This window comes from Thunnus maccoyii, chromosome 2, assembly GCF_910596095.1.
Source record: "Thunnus maccoyii chromosome 2, fThuMac1.1, whole genome shotgun sequence".
Classification (NCBI taxonomy): domain Eukaryota; kingdom Metazoa; phylum Chordata; class Actinopteri; order Scombriformes; family Scombridae; genus Thunnus; species Thunnus maccoyii.
In genome coordinates, this window is record NC_056534.1 from 12,772,058 (window position 1) to 12,793,775 (window position 21,718).

Here is a 21,718-nt window from a genome sequence, read left to right on the forward strand (position 1 = left end):
GACCAGCTAAAACAATAAAATGATAATACAACAAAATGCTGCTTATGCTTATGTTAATTATCAGTACAATAACTAATTAATAATTAGTGATAGCACTTTGTTTATTTAACATATCAGATCACACAGCCCGATTTTCTACTTTTACTTATATTAAGTAGGATTTTAAATGCAGGACTTTTACTGGTAATGAAGTGTTTTTACATTGTGATATTAATACTTGAGATTAACTTAAATAACGGATCTGAGTACTTCTTCCACCACTGGATATCTGTATGTTTTTAATAATTCCATAACATACATACGATAATGGTAATAATCCCATTTCCCAGACAACAACACTAACTACACTGTCTCCTAGAAAATGAGTCCCATGCAAACCAACACCAAGATTAAAATGGAAATGGAAAATAGATTATTTTATTCACTATATTATGTTTTCACTTCATAATCTATTGATGTTTGTATCTTGAACGGTGTCACACAACCGCTGTCTTTTATAATGTGGTTTTTGCATGGTCTTACAACTGAAAAAAATCCTATGTTATTGCTCACATATAATTCAATTTTCAAGTTTTAGGTCCTATTGTTTAATACTTCTTCATACACTGAATACTTACTTTATCTCAATGATGATAAAGGTTGAACATCGGGGGCAACAATGAAAATAAGTCCAGGATTTTATCATTTTATCGCTGAGTTTGATAAGTTGTATTATAAAAATGTATTTTAATGTTGCTCTAAACCTAATGAAAACCAAAACTTAATCAGGTATTTTCCTCAGCTGTGTCCATTTAGCCTCATTAGGAAGTACAATAAAACAGCTCACACATGAATAACACACCTGCAGACATTTCCTGTTTACGTTTGAGATACTGTCGGCTGCTGACAAAGGCGACAACACTGCAGTTTGACAACATAAAGGGGGGATTTTATTGATCAGATCATTCTTTACATTTGTATCTGTTTCTATAACTATACATTCATTCACTTCTTTCTCTGGTCTCAAACTGGATTAACTGCATCCATGCAGTCAGATACACTTTCTGTATCCACTCAGAAGATTAGTGTTAATTAATGATTGAAAAACAACTTCTACATGTACCACAGTTCCTTATGTACCATAGTATTCCCTGTGTAGTGCACATACAAAGGAATGGCTTCAGGTAGACTGAGGTGGAAAGATTCATGTATTTGATTTCTTTTATTTTTATGTTACAAAAACCACATATTTCTTGCTATACCTAATTCATAAATACAGTATATATTATAACCATTCATCTTGTGCTAAAATCAAAGCTGTGCTGCATTCAGTTTAAAAAAACATTTTCTCAACCGATAACATACAGGTAAATGAGTTTGCCTGTATAGATTGTTTACAATAGATAATATAATGTTTACAGTGGTTTTACAGTGTTTTTAATGTCCCTGATTATCTCAAAACCATAGTGTTGTATTTTATATACTACAGGAAAAACTGAGAATCTGGCAGTGTGTGTGTGTTTGTGTGTGTGATTACTGTGAACTGAACGGTTGTGTGTTGTTGGGTGCGCCAGCCAGGGTTGGGTGTGATTGTGTGTCTGTACTAAAGCCTGGAGAAATAGAGACATTTAAAACAGGAAAAAATGACGAATTCTTATGAACAGAGCCATGTGGCAATTATGTAAACTGCTCTTTTACACACATAATTACTCAGTCACTCATTGGTTATATAGGTGGGTGCCATGGTTACCAATCACGTGTACGATAACGAACACAATACCACAGAAATCAACATCGATCTCATTGCCACCAAACAACCTGTAAATTCCTCCTGTGTCTGTCACTGTGTGTGTGTGTGTGTGTGTGTCTTCAGGATATTCAATCTACAGGAGTATGAGGCAAACCGTTACATTAATAAACAATATAATCAATTAAAATAATGATTGAAAGAGAACAAAACAAATAAGAGACAATATATTCTTTTTAGAGTGGACGGGCACACAGAATGTTGAATATATTACATCGATGTGCGGACGTCAGCCAGACAAAACGCTTTAGAAGTTCAGTGTCTCTGACATCATCTTCCACCAGTCCATCAGCTCCTCCCGCTCCTCCTCCTTCCTCTCCATCAGAGACTCCAGCTCAAAGTCCACCTGAGACAGAGAAACAGCGACATGGAGACATGTGAGGTGAGAGGTGAAAAGTTAAAGATGCAGCGATACCAGACTCTTTTTCTGAACAGAGGTCTATAATGTTTTGACAGATTTTAGTTTCTAAATGTCACATTATTGTTAAGCAAGATCTTCTCCTGGGAGGATTCAGAGGATAAGACTGTTGTTATTCAATTTTTTTCTTATCACTGACAAATTCAATGCAGATACCAAAACTAACAATCTGATCTGACACTACTTTCCATCTTTCCTGTCCTGTCTGTGACTAAGCTGCAGTCCCATTTGTCCCTAGTGAAGTTTGTATTATCAAAAAAAGCTCAGTAATTTCATAAAACAGCTGGGCAATCTTGGGAACTATTAGTGAACTAGCAAGTATTTATGGCAGCAGCACAGTGTATGTGGAAATGAGTCAAAATAAATAAAAATAATATGTTTTTAATTGTTTTTGGATGACACTGGAAATCTAAGGCGCAAATGAATAAGCTTTATAAGGTTTTTGCTATTTGGGAAATATGTATTAGTAGGATCAAATCATTGTCGGTTTTGATATTTTCATGGGATTTGTTAACAGTGAGAAAAATATCAAATCAACAGCCTTATCCTTTTAGGCAGTTGTTATCAACATACTGGCAAGATGAATAAACATGTTAGAAAAGTTAAAAAAATATTTTTGGTGTTAAGTTTGTTTCTGACTTTTCTTCTTGTGAAATACAAGATTATTTTACTTATAGTCTGCAGAGACAAAATAATCTACTAGATAAATCAGAGAGACTTTATTTTAAAGGGTCAAAAGGCAAACAGGGTGGGAAGCATTGGTTTAAAGGATCAAATTTCACCCTGTTGTTCCCCTTTAAGTGGATAATATCTCTCCAGATATAATCTGATTATAATAAACTGGATGAGTCCTCAGATCCTAATTAGACACTTAATTGTATGTAATTAAAGGGAGCTGCCTTGATATGCCATTTTCCATTGGACAATACTAGAATCAGTCCATCATACAGTATCGTGTATGATACAGGTGCCTGATTTTAGTTTCCTATTAGATCAAAGTCTTTTCCAAATATTCCTCAAGTTTGTTTATATGTATCCCTTACCAAAATGCTCTAATTTTAGTTTGGTGGAGATTTAACCAAACATTCAGGATGTTCACACTTTTACTGGAATCATAGACAGAATGTAAATTTTGATTCAGATATTTCTAAAAAATAACCACATAACACTGTCAGGTCCCACTATAATCACCTTTTGTAAATATGAAAGGAGAACACAATTAGTTTGAAGCAGATTTTGGTTTGGTCTGTGAGTCTTACCCTGGTTGCAGGGCTGTAGGGAACAGCCACTTTCTTGATGACAGTCAGGTACCCTGGAGCAGACGCTGCCACTTTGTAGTTTCCTGGAGCCAGTAGGCGCCAGTAGTCTCCATCTTTGGCTACAAAATACAGATTGTCTCATTAATACTTGCAAGTTAACACTAAACAGAGTGAGAGAGAGTGTTTTTTTATTTTATGTTTATATGACCTGATCTGATGTGATGAGCAGCAGGTGCAAGTAACAGAATCAGTTGCTAAAAAAAAGTAATGCAGTACCCAATATGTCCACTAGATGGAGGCATCTACATCATCTACAACATCTCACCATTACATTTCTCACTTCTTGCCTCCTTACTCTGGTGTGATGTAGTGCGGTGTGTGTTTGGCTGTAGGGATTGTGTGAATTTTCACTGATACCTGTGGTAATGTCATGGTCAATACCCTCCACAGAAATGGTGGCGTTGGAAATGGGGTTACCCTGCAGGTCACGCACAAAGCCCTTGACGCCACGGTGAACCTACAGACACACACAACGAAGCATATTCTCAATTTGATTCAAAGACTGAGGAATGAAGCTTGTGAATCTTGGATGTAAATGCCATCTCATGCTTCTTGGGGGGAAAGATACACTCAAAATAGTTCCTTTACTTCATAGTGTAAAATCTGATATTAACATAGACCATTGGATTAACATGTAGACACGGTCTTGCAGTAAAGGAACAGCATTGGATGTTTGTTCAAATGCTTGGAACAGACAGTGTTATGTTTTCTTTGCAAGCCACAGACCATAACAAGCAGTGGCAGAAGTAATGGGATGTTGTCATACCACCACATAACCTCTCTCACCATCAAGGTGGTTTTTCACTTACCCCAACCAAGTATTTAAGTTGCCTTAACTTAACCATACCTCAACCATACAGGTGTAAGATCAGAAAATGCCTCATGAGTCAGAGGGGTCGTTTTGGCACTTAAAAATCATATATTTTACATGTGTCATTTTTCATTTTCACTTCTTCATTACCATTTTATTCACTTGAGACTTTTGTTTTTTGATAAACATGATAATAGATGACATTGTTGGACATCACTTCTAGTTCTGTTTTGCTGCCTACCTGCTCAATGTAGTTGACGAGTGAGTTGCGGTTCTGCTCCCAGTAGTTCTTGAGTGTGTCCTCATTGGGGAATTTGTCACAGCTGAGCTCCAGAGTGATCTCAAAGCAGTTGCTGCTGAGGTAGTTGAAATCCTGCATTCCTGCAATGGGTCAGTTAAAAACAAAACAGGGAAGAAGAGAGTGAGAATGACATTAATGAGTGTAAGCGACAGGAAACTATGACAGTAACGAACATACATAGTTAGATATTTTATATGACAATGACAGCCAACTGAGTCTGATTTAGATTTATTTTCAGATAATGAGAAGACAGTTAGGCTTCTGAGTTAAACCTAGGTTAAATTTGGTTAATTAGGTTAAATAAAACTAGGTTAAATTTTAAAGTATGTTTGAGGTCATTTGGAAACTGTTGCCCTTACTTAATTGTCTGCCAAAGACAAGTTTATTTCCATAAGCCATGCTAATGGAATAACTGTGCCTGGAAAGTGTCATGAAGAAAAAATAACAAATTTGTGTGCATGATTTAATAACTTGTGCTCTTGATTTAATATCATATTATACATTTGGACAGGTCAAATTTTATATTCGTCCAATACTTTGTTTTATGACCAAATACCTGTAAAACTAATGATATTCCAATCTGTGTCAGCTGCAGATCTAAACTAAGGGGAATATGGTTAACATTGAAACTAATAAACATCTGCTGTTATGTCTGCATTCTCATTGTGAGTATGTGAGTATGCTGATGTTAGTATTTTGCTCAAGCATAGCTGTGCTTCACCACAGAGCCTCTAGCATAGCTGTAAACTCTTCTTGTTAACTGTAAAAATGTTCTGCTCGGTGCTGTACATGTTTGAATACTTAACAACCAAATTGAATAGCCAGTATCAGCTGAATTTGCTGACTTTCAAATATCAGTACCTGTATTTGTCAAGCTCTCATTCAAAAGATCATATGTAGTTGCAGATCCTGCAATGAATCTACAACACTTTAAAATCTAGTCATTAAATGATGGAAACAGTCGTTATATGTAACTTACACTTTTCAACACTGATCAACCAAATCCAGCCCAACTGCTGTATAACTGAAGCCCTGGTGTCTCCTCATCTGTCAATCACTGACACCAAACTCACTGTGAGGTGTTTGTTTCTTACCCCCTGGCACACTGTACCAGGCTCCTCCGTTAGTGATGCCATCCTTAAAGCTGGAGTCATCATCATTCTTACGGCAGGGGGGTCGGTGAGGGTCGGACATGACCGGATTGTAGATGGAGTAGGCCCTTGCCAGAGACTTGAACACCATATCATCTGGACTGGCACTGTACTCATGGGTAGAGCCTTAGAGAAGGAATGAGTGGGAATAAACAAGCAGCTTTGATAAAGTAATAATTGGGCATCTGCAACACATTAAACGTATACTTGCACAAACACATTTTGTTTACTTTTGGTAATAATACACAGGAAGCTGTAATACATTAAAACACAACTTTCCATCTTATTTTAATGACATTTACGACATTCTGAAGAAACACTAATAAAATGTTTGTTGTTTCAGTTATAGGTAAAATATTTCTCTAGTAAAATCTGCAGAAACACTTAACAACCCAAACATAAAAAACAGATGTGTATATGTGTTTACGTACCAGTGCGGGTCTCATCATATGGGTAGTTGGCAACCACATCTCCTCCATGCAGGTTAGCTGAGAGGACGAAGGGGATATCCATGATCCAGTGGATCACTGCTTTGGTCTCTGGAGCCAGCTGCAAAGGCAAATGTCATAAATTACTAATAGTAAAGACATTAAGATTTATTAATATAGGTCAAAAGCATTATTGAGCACAAAATGACAAAACAGACAGGCTAGTAACAACATCAGCAAAAACATTAGTTAAGAACCACATATAACTAAGTCTTATTTTAATTCAGTTTTCGGAATTAAGATCTAATAGTGAGGTTTAGAAGTTTAGGAGCAAAGACAGTATATCCTCTGCCTCTGGAGAGCTGACCTGACAGGACTTTAAGTTACTATACGAAATGTACTTCACCAGGTAGTAACATATGTTTTATATTAAATGCTAAACCATTTTGAACCATCTGCAGATGGGCTACAACTTCTTGGCAGCTGAGGCCAGAGTATAAAGAATTACAATATTCTTGTTGTGAGGACACAAAAGTATGGATTTATTTCTCTGCACTTTCTTAGTTTTGGGATATGCAGTCTTTCATAGAGCCCAGGTAATCCTTTAGGTCACTTAGTTTGCGAGATCATCCACATAAAAGTGAAAAAGATATGTTAAAACAACAAATTAAAAGGCTCAATGTAATATATAAATAGAATATAAAATGGGGCCAAGGACAGACCCTTGTGGCACTCCATAGTTTGAAAAAGCAGCACCTGATATGTCGTCAATAACCATTACAGAAAATTGTCTATTTGATAAATACAATATAATCCAAGTGTAGACCGTAATTTCTGTCACTAAAATGTTACCACTCCCATCTTGCTGTCTGTGTCTTCATGTTTGTTTGCGTACCTTGGTGTTTTCGTCCACAGCCTTCTTCATGTTCTGCAGCAGGTGGTTGTTGGCTCCTCCCTCTCGCTCGTTGATGTAGATGATGCGGTCCAGATCGGGGAAGTTACGGTTCAGATCCACCCCCTGCGCGTTACTGCGGCCCACAAACCAATCCTTGATCTCTCCGGGCTGAGCAGGAAACAGGAGATGATGATTAGATGGACAAAGGATGGAAGACAAGTGTCTGAAGCTTGTGTTGAGCTTGCATAATCGCCATTCTTAAATGCTGTGCAAGTGTAATTAAAAGCCAAGAGTTGTCGTCGACGTTTGTAGTCTTATAAACTTAATCTGTCTGGTGGTAAATCCTCGGATTAGGTTTATGCAGTGTTTTTCTCCTGCTTTGTTATCACCTGTGAAGCGGCCTTCTCAAAGCCATCTGGGTTCATGGAGGGCATGAGGTGGATGCGTGTGTTGTGCAAGAGGTCGATGATGGTCTCGTTGCCTTGCTGGTACTGGTTGCACAGGTACTGAGCCAGGTAGATGAGCAGCTCTCTGCCCACCGCCTCGTTGCCGTGCATGTTGGCAATGTACTTAAACTCAGGCTCACCTGCAGGGACATAGAGACATTTACGGTGTTACTGCACCACACAAAGTGCTTAAAGTCAACATTATGTATTCAACCTTCAAATGAACGGTGTGTTTTTGCCTGAGAAGTAGAGGCTGAGGTGAATTTGAATGAGACAGACATGTTTTGAACAAGACAGAGAATGCACCTTTTGGAGAAAAGACGTGAAGTCCCAAAAGCAGTCACATTTACCCCAACAAAACACAACTAACCATCATAGAAGAATATCACAATAACATCCCAATCTTTGTTAGAGGAATCCATTTTAATTTAATTTCTTTATCTCTTTTGGACCAACAGAAGGTCACAGATAACGCATTCTCTTGCGTCATGGAGGTTACTGTGGACACACACTGGTCATACACACTCCAGTAGTGACAAACACACTGACTCATCTGCTGAAAGGTTGAACCAAATTGAACATTGCAGCCCAGAACTCCATTTGGACAGTAATGACCGAGACACAGTGATTGATTATTGAGTAACACTGTCACAAATTGTTCTGAGATCTGCTGGAGCGACAGGTCTGAGAACAGACTCAACTACTTCACAGAGAAGAGTCTAACTCCAGGACAACAAAATTAGGGCTTCTCAGGGACTGCTGAGACATATAAACCTCGTAATGTTTATATCATGTAATAAATGACTCTCACTTATCATGGTGTCACTGCCAGTACAAAAATGCACATGTGAAATGCATCTTTTCATATGTGATACATATTATTTCAGCAGTGAAACGGCATTTTAAACTCACATAAAGGCACAGTGGTTTTTGGACATTTCACATAGGAAAAGTGTCTGTATGTTAATTTGAAATGCAATTTTACATTTTACATGTGAAATATATAAAAGCCACATGTGCCTGTTCTCTCTAACCAGGACTGCGAATAACTATTCATTATTTTCATTATCGATCCATCTGTGGATTATTTTTACGATTAATTTTTTAATCATTTAGTCTATGAAACTTCAGAAAATGCCAATCTGCATTTCCCAGAGCCATCTTCAAAAGTCTTATTTTGTCCAACCAACAGTCCTTAAACCCAAAGATATTCAGTTTACAATGTTTACAATATAAAACAGAGAAAAGCAGCAAATCATTACACTTGAAGAACTGAAACCAGAGAATGTTTGGATTTTTTTCTTGATGAAAATGACATTTGACACAATTGAACAATCAAAATTGGTGTTGATTAGTCAATTTACCGCCTCAGTCTCACCTCTAACCTTAAAAAGGGTGGCCCACTTATGCTGTAAATTCTTTCAGCTTCCCTTACATGATATGAAAAAACACAATGCACCATTTGGTAGATGAACCGATGGTGGTCTTATCAGTGTACGGGCATAAAACAGTGACTAGACTGCTTTACCTTTTATTGCTTTCCTTTCCTTTATCCCAGAAGCTATTCGTTTTATGTTTGAGAGCTATTTATATCAGTGTTCTTAGTAAAGCTGTGTTTTAATGACTGAGGCTGTCACCATCTGTTTCATATACTAATTATCCGTTTCTTCTCTTATCAAAGTCTATTCGTGTACACAAATATTCACTCAAACACACACACAAACATGAGAGAAAGACAAGCGCTACAGAGGAGCTATATAAAGTTCTTTGACAAAATGACAGAGTATGACTAAGTATGAGCTGTATTATATTGTACACACTCTTTTGATAAACTACAAACCAGGAATTAGTTGCTTTCTGTGGCTGTACGAGAACAAAAGAACTTCTTTGAGCACTGAGGGGAGAAGAAGTCTTTTGTTCAGATCACTTACGAGTTATGAAATGTAGCTCAAGATCGGCAGATGGTGAGGGGGGTGTGAGTACGTGTGTGAAGCCACTTCATTAAAATTGCTTTGTCAAGTTAATATATTTTAATAACAATCTTTTTGAAACGCACATGTACATGCGTGTCAATATTTTCATGTTTGCATCTCTTCTTTTACCCAGTTTTGCTTATTTCTATGTTTGTGTTTGATGTATCTGTAAAGTAATCGCAGTGGATTCATGAGTGAGTAACACACACACACACACACACACACACACACCGCACAGCACACATCTGGTAGTCAGGTTATTTTTAAACGTTTGAATCTGCTCACTCTCAGAGTTGCTACTAATGATTTCAAGACTACAATTAACTCTTTCCATCCTGAGAGCTGGTGAATGGTTTTTACAGGCTTTAGAAGCCTGACAGAGCTGTCAAACACACGCACTCATACGTTCATACACACACACACATACACACACACACTTTGAAGTTGTACTATGAGTTACTAAGGTTCAAGCTTTTACACAGATGCTCAGTATCTGGAGACCTTTCCTTTCTCCCATAAGAAACATGTTCTGATGTTGTTGATGTCTACATTAGTGTGTGACAGAATACAGAGCTGTACATGTTTCATAGATATAGTTATGTGCCCTCACATGTAGGTATTGATTCATTTAAGATAACAGGGTAATACACTGCATCTGAATGATGATTGTATTAATATCATTAATTATCATTTTTGCATATTTATACTTTCATAAAGCTCTGTTCATCCTTTTTACACAATGACACACACATTTTGGATCAGAGGAGGATTTTTACACAAAGCCAAGTGTGATGCGTCACTGAGTAAGTGGAACAAATCAAAATGTCCTTCGCCTCTAAAGCCGATTGTTGTCTTCTCCCTTTTTTCTCATTTCATTCCTCTGTCAAACTGTCTGTACCTCGCTGGGCTTTTATTCTATCATATGCACGCACACACACACACACACACACACACACACACACACACACAAACACACACACAAACACACACACACACAAAGCTGAACACACAGTAAATGAAAAAGTATGATGTAACTTTATCACATTATGAAACACTATTTGATATGTGATAACTTCACATATGTGCACATGTGGTTTTTATGACGTTCACTTTGAAATGTAAAACCCCACCTGTGATAGCATTTATAATTTCACATTTACATTTTTGTAACATTCAGATGTATTCATTGTGTGTAAGACAGCACTGCATAAAGTGTCTAGTAAATTCACAAAAGCATCATTGTGGTTTTGTTCATTTAAAGCAAAGAAGGGGGACAGTGTGCACATTAGATGCAGGACAACAGCAGCATACAAAGGAAAAGAGGGGCAGTCTGCACGTTGCATGCAATTTAAACCTTCAAGGTCTTCTTCAGGCAAACATCTGTATTAGCAAAAATGATAGATATTGATATTTTAATGTGATCTATTAATTGAAGGTGGAGCTCTTGTTTCATTTTTAGTCTGAATAGATTAGGGCTGCAACAAATAATTATTGCCATTATCAAATAATCTTCAAGTTGTTTTGTCCATAACATGACAGAAAATTGGGATACAAATGTCCCTCGCCATTTCCCAGAGACTAAAGTGACATCATCAAATGTCTTGTTTTGTTCGGCCAACAAATGTATTCAGTTTAAAATGGTATGAAACAGAGAAACGTGGCAAATCTTCACTCTGCAGAAGCTGGAACCAGAAAATGTTTGGTGTTTTTGTTTGTTATCATTAACCAAATGGTGGCCGATTCATTGAATAATAATTCAATTGATTAATCCTTTGAGCTCTAGAATAGATTGCCTGCTTTTTATCCATGTGCATGTTTGCCTGAAGAAGATACACTGCATCAATAGTTTTTAGAAGCTTGCAAAATTCAGTGCGTGGACTCCATCTCCTTTTCATTGGTTTTCATACATTTTACAAGAAAAACCTGAATCTAAAGTGTTTTTTGTGAGGGATCTTAACTATTCCTTAATGATGGAGATAATGTGTGTCAGAGGCTGATGTGGCACATCTCCTCCCTCTAACCCCCCCCCAAACCAGGTGATTTCTGCTCTTAAAAGGTCAATATAATACATCTGACGCTGACAAAACCCCACCACATCATCTTGCACTCTATCAGGTATTATCAAACGTGTCTGGCAGGTAATCAATACGGTTACCGGGGTGACAACATAATAGTGACTGCTGCTGCGACGTCATTAGGGAAGTACCACATTAGAGTGCTCTCAGTTGTCGTGGCAACCCTGACAGGGGCAGGTGCTCAGGGAGACAAATCAACTCAGAGGTTGAGTAAACACACTCTCACTCAGCGTCCGTCTCGCTGTCTCATGCTTGTGTACGCTCACACTCACATACAAGCAGTTCGTTAGCTCTGAATGACTGCCAGCTCTGTCCTCTGATATTACAGAGACACATAAATTAGAGATGGAGCACCAAAACAGGTTAATTTAAAAAAAAAATGCTATTCAGACCTTTTGGTGCTCTTTTAGATCATATAATAGCTGACACATGTATTATGTAGAGCTTTACCAATTACCAAAACTTCTCCAAGCTAGTTAGCTAACAAACAGACACCACTCCCTGTTTACTACTTGTTTATGTGTAAGTTGAATCACAAGAAAGTATTTAATGGTAAGCAACAAATGTTCGGTGTATGAATTCTCTGAACTAATGAGGCGATTGCTTTGGTTATTTTTTTGGTTGAGTCAAATGACAGATATTAAAATGTTTCAGTACTCAAAAGAACACTTAGCATCAGTAGTATCAATACTTTAGGTATTAATCTGCCCAACCCTAGCATCATAGTATCAGTAATAATAAAAATGAAAGCAATACATCTCCCTCTGCTGATCAATTCAGATCAAACAGGCTTCATAATTAATAGATTGTCCTCCAATAATTTAAGGCAATTGATTAACATAATTAATCTTGCTGATAAAAAATAAAATACCGAGTCTCGCAGTTTCACTCGATGAAAATGCTTTGATGTGGTTGAATGCCCATATCTATTTTGTGTTTTGGATAAATTTGGTTTCAGCACTGTGTTTATTGATTTGATAAAATCACCTTATAAATCTCCCAAAGCTAGGATTATTACTAACGGGATTACCTCTAATCCTTTCCATCTTAATAGGGGCAACAGACAGGGATGCCCGTCTGGCCCCGCCCTTTTCATGCTCACCATCGAACCTTGACTGAGGCCATTAGAGGCAACCCTCATGTAGGTGGCTTTGAGGTTGGCCCCAAAACACACAAGATATCACTTTTCACTGACGACATTATCCTTTATCTAACTAATTAAGTTAGATACTAAACGCAATTTCCCATCTACAGAATCTATTAAAACCATACAGTTCTTTTTCTGGATATTAGTTCAACCTTGACAAAAGTTAAATTCTGCCACTGTCTATATTTGATTATAATAGTGTCAAACATAAGTTCTCTTTTAAATGGTCTACTATGGGTAATATTTGAGTATTTTTGTGGATAGCAGCATTAAAAGTCTTGGCAAACTCATTCTAGCCAGCTTGTTGCAGAAAATGGATAGATTTGCCACTCACCTTACTGGACAGAGTCAATGTTATAAAAATGAAAACGCTGCCTAGATTCCTATATATGTTTCAGTCACTTCTGATCCATGTCCCATCAACATTTTTTTCCTCCCTCAACAAATTGATCAGACAGTTTATTTGGCATGGTAAAACTCCAAGAGTCAGCATGGACAAATTAACTCTGAATCATGACAAAGGAGGGCTGAAACTCCCTAACTTTTGAATGTATTAGAGATGAATTAGGAGACATCAACAGATTTGCTGTATAAATGAGATAAAAAAGTCAATTAAAACTGCTACAGATTATCATATCAAATTTGGTACAATCTACATGAACTGTTCAATCAAGAAGGATTCCTGTTCCATGAAACCCCTTTATGGAGAAACATACTGCTACCAATGATCTTTCGGAATAGTAACTTCAGATTATGGTCCGAGAAAGGCATTAGTCACATAGAGCGCTGATATGAGGAAGGAATCTTTATGTCATTTGAACAGTTTGAACAGAAATACTGCTTGACGAATAAAGATTTCTTCGACTATCTGCAACTACACGACATTATCAGAGTCAGCCACAAAGGCTGGTGGAGTTTACCTACCATGACATCTGTGAACAATTGTGCCATGCTGACCAACAATTATTTAAAACTATCTCCAAAGTGTATTAAACTCTTATGTCAAGTTCTGGACAGATCCAGACTTAGATGGGAGAGAGACCTGGGAATAAATCTGGATGGGAACTATGTGGTGACTTGTGGCTTAGATGAGGGAACATTCTTACATTTTAGATGGCAGTACCCTAAACTTCAGGGGGTTTGTCAGGGGGTATGTGACACCCTGTCCAGTATTCATGGTGTTATTTTTCCATTGGATCCAGAGATTTGTTTACTGGGTAACTTTACTATCTCCAACCTTAAAAATTGCTACACTTAAGTCTCACAGAAATTTTGCTGGCCATTGCTAAAAAATGTATTGCATTAAAATGGAAATCAGATGCCCCCCTCCCAATTGGAATGTGGCTCTCTGAAATTAATAGCTGTATACCCCCAGAGAAAATAACTTAGCCTACTGGTTGAGGAATAAGAGTACATTTTACAAGATACCACAACTCTTTGTGGATTATACAGAAAACCTCCCTTGGCCTCCCAAATTCCAATTTAATTGGGAATTAAATTGTATTCTTTTCTTGCCAGAGGGCAGCAATTCAAACAGATCATACAAGCTGTGGGTGATATCTTTCAAAATACATTGGGCTTTGTTGACATCTGACCCCAAGGTCCATTAGTAGTTGTTCTGGAGCTTTCAGTCATATCACTGGATTCTCCTCGGCAGATGACGTTTTCCCCACAGTTGTAATGGAAGTCCTTAATTTCCTGAGAAAAACTGGAAATTTGAACATCTACATTTCAATGATAAGTAGGGAAACGCTATCTGCTGAGGAAGATCGGGTGATATAATGAAAAGCTCCAGAGCAGCTAAGTTGACTTTGTGGTAATATTGTTTTTGTCAAATGTTGTTTCCAAATTAACTTTCAATTGGACTATATGTTTAGGTCTGTTACTGGGTAGTCAAATTTCAACCAAGACAAAACCTTTCATTTTTGTTAGCATATATCAGTTTATCAACAACATATCCCATAATTCTTAGAAAATAATTCACTGTCAAAGCCTTGTGGGAGCTGTAGTTGTTGAATGCTAACAAAGCAACCACTGTTATATGTTTAAATTTTACCACACAGTTGTTGTGCTGTTGCACATGTTTAGTTTAGAAAAATTGACAGAAAACATGTTTCAGCTTTTTCAGCAAGACTAAATATAAAAAAAACCTGTAGAAGAAAACACACAGAAGCAAGTAGAACAGAGGCTATGAAAGGAGGCTGTGTAGTGCTTGTATGACCAACACATAGCATGACATGAAGTGACGTCATGCAATATGTTGAGATGCAAAATGTGAAGCATGCAAACAACACAAAAATAGATTAGCAAGACAGCAAATTTGGATTAAAATCTATAGAAAAACAGAAATGAGAAAGAAAATAAAAAGAGAGGAAGCTTTGGCAGTAGAAGAAGAAGAAAAAAGAGGAAATCAGCACACGAAGGCAGAAATGAGGAGGAGGATGCACATGGGTGTCTGATGTATAATAAATGACCTCTGGCTGATGCCTTGGCCTTTCTCTCATCCCCTTTCTGTTTCTGCCTGTTCCTTATTCCCTCTACGTTCTTTCACCCACCCCTCCTCTTCTCACTTGTCTCCCTCACACTTCTGTTACACTTCCCGTTTTCTCGATCATCATTCCTTTCTTTTTTATCTCCCTTTTTCCACTGGCTCCTCCTTTCCCCTCAGCTGGTTTTGCTATCTCTTCTCGTGGAGACTCCTCAAAGCTAAAACGTCAAAACATGTCCTGGGTTTGCACTTTATCCTCCTCCACTGTGCTGTCTTCTATTAGGAACATGTTTCGTTTAAAAGCTACTCTATATTGCATTATGCTATATGTCATTTGATATGACCATATGTCTGGCTGCTATTACACTTTAACCAGGGCATCTGTGTGCGTGCTCACTGCGGATTACATACTTCCTCTGTCATCTGATAAAACAGTCCATCATGGAGTCTTATGACGGTCTCCACCACATAAGATGGTGTACTCAATATTGGGCGAAGCAGTACCTCATACTGACATGATGTTTTTTTTCACCTTTAGACAAAGCCAACCCCATTATAAGATAGGATTTCTCCTCATATTAGAAGCCTTGTAAATAGTTCCAGACACAAGAGTCAAAAGAGTTTAACCAGAGCCCCTTCCACTGAAGAGAGACCCCTCTTTTTAGCTCTTAAATATGACCCAGCTGTGAGACGTAAACACCTCCTTCAAATGATGAAAACATGTCACGCATGTTCAGAGTGGGAAAAAGCACTCCTTTACATGAAAGTAGCAGTATAATACTATAAAATGACTCTATTACAAGAAAAACTCTTAAGTAAAACTATCATTAAAATATACTTAATGCATCAAAAGCAAAAGTACTCATTATGCATCAGCAGAATGCCCTCTGTTAGAGTCACATTATTATACATATTATTAAATTCTGAGAAATACTGTTGGGTAGTTTAATCTGCAGCAATACATCATATTCTTTTAAAGATTATCGTGTGTTTAGTATGTAAATGTATATTAAGTAGTAAATGTAAATTAAGTAGTAACTACAGCCATCAGATAGATGTAGCTGAGTAAAAAGTATAAGATTTCTTTTTGAATTGTAGTGGCCTAGAAGTAGCATATGATGGAAATACTCAGAGTACAAGCACCACGAAATTGTGGTTAAATCTGCAATGGCTGTTTTTTTGTTTGGGCCACTTGTGGGCAGCAGAAACAAACTGTCGACGCAACATCTGATATATCACTTTTTAGTTTGTGAACATGATCTGTCGACCTGGGGAATGTAATGCCATATTTGTGTCACATTGTTCAGACTGTGAGGACAAGCAGACAAGTTGGATAAACCATTCATGTCAGCCTCCAATTTGTCATTCCAAGTCAGACATATTAGGAATTTCTGACCCCAACAATATCTCCCATTTGGTGGTAAGAGCTACCAAAGTTTCAATAAATTATTTAGAAGCAGTTATACAATGTTTTGTGTCTGGTTTCACTTGTCAATGAACTGCTACAACTATGCAACACAACAAAAGTAGCTAATTTAGGCTGTTTAAATAATGTGAATATAAGACTAACAGTAGGGGAATCCATATTCCATCGTTTTAATGTTCCTCCCACTCTGTTGACATTCTGTGACTGCAACATAAGTCCAATATTTACTCTTCTTTTAGCTCTGCTTTGGTCTTCACCACTTTCTGAGGGAAATATCTGATTTTAGCTGCTAGATGTTGCAGTTTCTTCACCAGATAGTCGCTAACTTTTTTTGCAGGTTGGTGCTGGGCAGGTGGCTTTAGTAGCAAACAGTTGTTTTTTAGAGCTTTTTTTGATGGAAACAGCTGCTGTAGACGACACCGCCGAGACTGAACCACAACGATAAGCTGAAAGACGCTATAAAGCTCTGTAGTCCTCTGTAGTTTCATCACTATGAGCTTTCACACACAAGTAGTCATGTGATCTATTGTAAATATGAAAATACTGAAGTACAGTACTTGTGTAAATGTATACTCAGTTACTTTCCACCACTCCATTGCCCATGTTCTGCACTGCATACACTGTATTTTAATAGGCAACCAGTGTGTTTACACTGTGGGATATATAGGCAGTTCCTGTGCCGCAGTGTATAACAGATGGCTGCTCACTGACAGATGCATGAGCTCAGGACCGTCGTCCTCCGGAGCCAGCCAGCCAACCACGAGCTGCCAGTCAGCTCAGTGCACTAAGCCGATCTGTTGCCCCAGCAACCGCTATTTCGGCTCCACCTTTCAGCAGGGTCAGATAAAATATTGGTAAAGGCACCTTAAAGGAAGCTTAAAACTGTTTCCTGTCTTTGTGGTTTTCATTCTTCTTGTCTCACACATAACATTTATCTTCCTTCAGTCTCTGGAGCTCTTGTCCCTGTCTCCTCTGTTTCATCCCACTCTGTCTCTCTCTGGATGTTTTGCTTGGTTTAGGGAGAGGAGAGGACGGGCGGGTGGAGGGGGGGCAGGGGGTGCTGCCCCTGTTGGTGAAGCGGCGGCTTGGAAACTCATCTGGTAGTAATAAGGGCTCCACACCGCTACTGTGACTCATGCCTGTACACGCCCACCAGACTATTACAGGCTTATTTAGTACATATACATACGGTCATTAGACTGGGACCATGCAAGCTGCAAAACACACAAACCCTTGGTGCACCGTAAGACCACACAAATACACCCAGAGTTGAAAATACACCTTTACACAAAAAAAGGTGTGTGAGACATGTAGTTGAATCACCACAAACTAGTAACCTATATAAACCATAATTACAGGCAGAGTTTCCTCTTGTACAGGCTCTGTCCCAGATGAAATTAATCACTTCCTGCTGTATGTAACTCTTAAAGCTCTTGTTTGGTGAGTTGGTCAGGAATCACTGACCTGCTCCCAGATATTCATTAAAGGTACTACGGGCTAATCCTTTAAAGTGTCAACACTGTTTTTCTCGCTGTCAGGAGTACACTGCGTACCTTTTTTTTAAAAAAAAAAACAAAAACACTTCTGTCCTTCTGAGTTGTGCACTGAAGTTGTTTGTTTGTTCAAGACTGAAGCGCCGTGATTAAGGGGTTAGAAAAAACCTGATGCGCGTACATTTGGTTTGGTTCATTAACATTTTAATAGATTTTTAAAACACAACATGAGTGACTTAGTCAGAGATAGAACGATAAAGTCCTGGACTTATTTTTTTATTGTCCCTGGTGTTTTCATAGTCCAGCAACCTTTATAAAGACGGAAACAGGTTTTTAATGTCTGAAATATTAGACAATAGGAACTGAGGAACATTGTCTAATTCAATTAAAACCTTTGAGTCTGAAATAGGACACAATAATGGGAATGTAAGTGAAGAAGTAGAAAACATTTGAGTTTTTGGCTCTTAGTGTTTGTCTCCATCACACAAACTTAAGATAATTCAGACCTTTCTTCAATTTCCATGGTCTAAAAAGCTTTTGCTGCCCTTAGATTTGAGCTGAGATACAATAAGTTCCCTTTAAACAAAAAACTATTAAAGGTTTTAATATCATCTGGTAACTTATGAGTTGTTTTTTTGTTCGTTTTTTTACAGTTTTCTATTCCTGCTGTTCTGTAATTAGCACATAATTGCATGGTGTTCCTTTTAATTTCACTTCAATCATTCATCTATTTGAATTTCTGAACAAATGAGAGATGTGGGCGACAAATTTGGAGATCTGTTACGAGGTTGGTTCTGTTGCCAGTATTTTGAAACCATCTGATGACTTTCAGGGTGCTGTCGAGCTCTTAGAAGCAAACCTCAAAGAAGAAGGTGCATTGCGTCTAGAAGCAGCAGTGGTGGATGCCCACATTTGCAATTCCTGTGGCTGGTGTGTAAACTGTCCCTCATATTTGCTCACATCACTTCTATTACTCCCTGTTTTCTTACAGGCTCTGCTACAGGCCTGACAGTCTGGGGCAGAGTGATGGAGATGATGGGAATAGTCAGTCATGACATAACCCAGGCCTATCAGATAACACCATAATCAGGATTTACTGCTTCATTTAATATTCAATAAAAAGCTTCCTGATTTCAATATGTGAGAGCTCTTTGCTCTGAAGCAGCCATCACTGCTGATGCATCTGCTTTTGATAGGAGATGTTGGTGTTAATTGAAAATGTAGCCCAGCGAGCCACAGTGTGGTCTTCCTGCCTTTAGGGTGTTTTCTCAGAATCACGACTCAGGATAAGCACGAAGAGATTCTTATCAGCCAGCAAAATGGCGGCTTTGCTTGGCTGATCCCACAATCTATCATCTTAGATTCCTCTGAAGTGATGCAGTGGGCCCTGCGCTCACAGCACGACACACCTGCGCTCCTGCACGCACGGTTTCTGGTTAATTTGAGCAACAACAGCAGATCAGGTCTCCTCTGGACCCCCCCTCTCACAAAATGACAGCATCAGCAGGCTGCTCTGCGCAATAGTGCGTGATGTGTTTGTGTTATCAAAGCGTGCGGGGATGGGTCTCCAATCATGAAGGGAAGCGGGGGACAAAGAGGAGCGGGGATGGGGTTGCACATTCACCGCATTATGAAGCTGAGCTCGTGTGTGCGTAAAAACTGACCAGGCTCGTGCGTCCCGGGGTTGTCGGACATCTCCAGCACCAGCAGCTCGCGGCCCTCGAAGCTCTCCCCGATGGTGTAGATGCGGGTGATGGTCGGGCACTGCAGCCACACCGACACCAGCGCCTTCCGCAGCTCCTCATAACGGTGATACTCGAAGGAGATCTCACCGTCGGTACCGGCCGCGCTGGCCAGGGCGACCACCGCCGCCCCGAATAAAACTACCGAAAGGAACTGTTTCATGTTTACGTGTCCTGTTTTCCCTAAGCCCTGCCTGTGTCCGTCTGCCTGCGGCTTGGTCCCAAGCCGTATCTCTGTGCTGCAGCCTGGCTGTAGGCTATAAATATCTCTCTCTCTCGCTCTATGCGTGATGCGCTGCTGTACCTGAGCGCAGACTCCCTGTCAACCCTGCAGCCAGGCAGAGGATTCACAGATCCGGCCTCAGTTTTCAAAATAAAGACGTGCTTTCCTGTCATAGATGATTAGCAGCAAGGTTGTTTTACAGCAGTGGTTCTCAAAGTGGGGTCCGGAGACCCCCAGGGGTGCCTAAGGGGGTTCCAGGGGGTCTCCAGCGAAAAGAGGAATAATTTATTTTGCTATAATTCCATCCATAAGTAACACAATGACAAAATGTATGACTGTTTTGCTCATGAGTTTTATACACTTTCTGTAAAAAATCATCTAAAAGCAAAAATCTTATCAGATGGGGGATCCTGATCTAATTTGTGTCAGTTTAGGGGTCCTTGGTGTGAAAAAGCTTGAGCACCACTGTTTTAAACAGGTTCACAATTTTTCAAGTCTGTCTCAATACAACAGTCACGTGTCCACTTGGACACTGAAAGAGGTTTTCCTTGCTGTAATCATTCATCCTGTTCATACTGGATATTGAAAGATCCCTTTCAAATGTGCTTTCAATGTAAGTGACGGGGGCCAAAATCAACAGTGTGTCCATATAATCATTTTGTGCAAAAATGCATTTAAAAGTTTATCTAGACTGGAAAGCAGTCCAGTAAAGCAGTCAGTGGAACATTTATAAAATGCATGTTTCAATATAATACACTCCAGTATAACACCACCACCCACTACGCCCTCAATAATAAACATAAAGAAGCCAAATTATCACCTTTCTGACAATGTCAACAAAACTGAAAATTTATAAGCTTCATAAAAGTGGAATTCATGGCAGAGCTGTTGTATTGAACTGTTGTTTTGCACTGAACTGTACAGGTGCACCTAATAAAATGGCCAGTGAGTGTATATTTGTTTCTTTGTGACCCCTCAGGTTTATACTGGATTTCCCATTGGTTCGACTAAAACAAGTAATTTAAAGACATCACTTTGGGCTCTGGGAAACTGAGATGGCTGTTTTAATGTTTATCTCTGATAAATATTCTAAATACAAGATCTCACTATTCCTGGAGCTTTCAACTGTATCCCATGGCCATCTTCATGTACACAGAGTTTGTGATCTCTCCCCAGTATGACCACCTTTTATCACATGACCAAAGTCCTGAACTTATGTCACCTGAGCAAGTTTCATTCACTGAAGAAGAGTTGAGGATTTATACCATGTGTCCCATCAAGAAACAGTCTCCATGCTAATCACTTACTAAGTAATCAGACAAATAATCAATAGATTCAATGATAATGAAAATAATTGTTAGTTGCAGCTTTACTATAAACACTAGTTTTTATTTTTCAATAGCTATATTTGATTCTTTGAACACCAAATTACAGACACAGAAATAAATTCACCTCATGAAAAATAAACTCTTGTTGGGCAAAAAAAATTAGCTGATGGATAATAAATCAGTCAATTTATTTATTAATATATTACACAAGCATCTGACTATTTTTCCATTCACACATGAATGTGCTTAATAAGTCGGATTTAATCCT

The 21,718-nt window shown here is 38.5% G+C and overlaps 1 protein-coding gene across 1 annotated transcript; it reads right to left on the reverse strand.

Annotated features, from left to right (window-relative positions):
• Positions 1-928: 928 nt before the first annotated feature.
• Positions 929-20,209, reverse strand: cpe (carboxypeptidase E). Its single transcript, XM_042387884.1, has 9 exons — positions 19,822-20,209; positions 7,499-7,695; positions 7,110-7,277; positions 6,218-6,335; positions 5,730-5,912; positions 4,576-4,715; positions 3,881-3,980; positions 3,464-3,582; positions 929-2,132 (listed from the first exon to the last, which is right to left on the reverse strand). The coding sequence occupies exons 1-9, from the start codon at positions 20,060-20,062 to the stop codon at positions 2,034-2,036; spliced, it is 1,365 nt and encodes a 454-aa protein (XP_042243818.1). The 5' UTR covers positions 20,063-20,209; the 3' UTR covers positions 929-2,033.
• Positions 20,210-21,718: the final 1,509 nt, after the last annotated feature.

Coding starts and splice junctions, on each gene's coding strand:
- cpe (XM_042387884.1), bottom strand. CDS start 20,062: ATGAAACAGTTCCTTTCGGTAGTTTTATTCGGGGCGGCGGTGGTCGCC. Junction 7,696..19,821: donor CCCCGGGACGCACGAGCCTG/GTCAGTTTTTAC, acceptor ATGTCCCTGCAG/GTGAGCCTGAGTTTAAGTAC. Junction 3,981..4,575: donor TCGTCAACTACATTGAGCAG/GTAGGCAGCAAA, acceptor GTGTGTCTGTAG/GTTCACCGTGGCGTCAAGGG.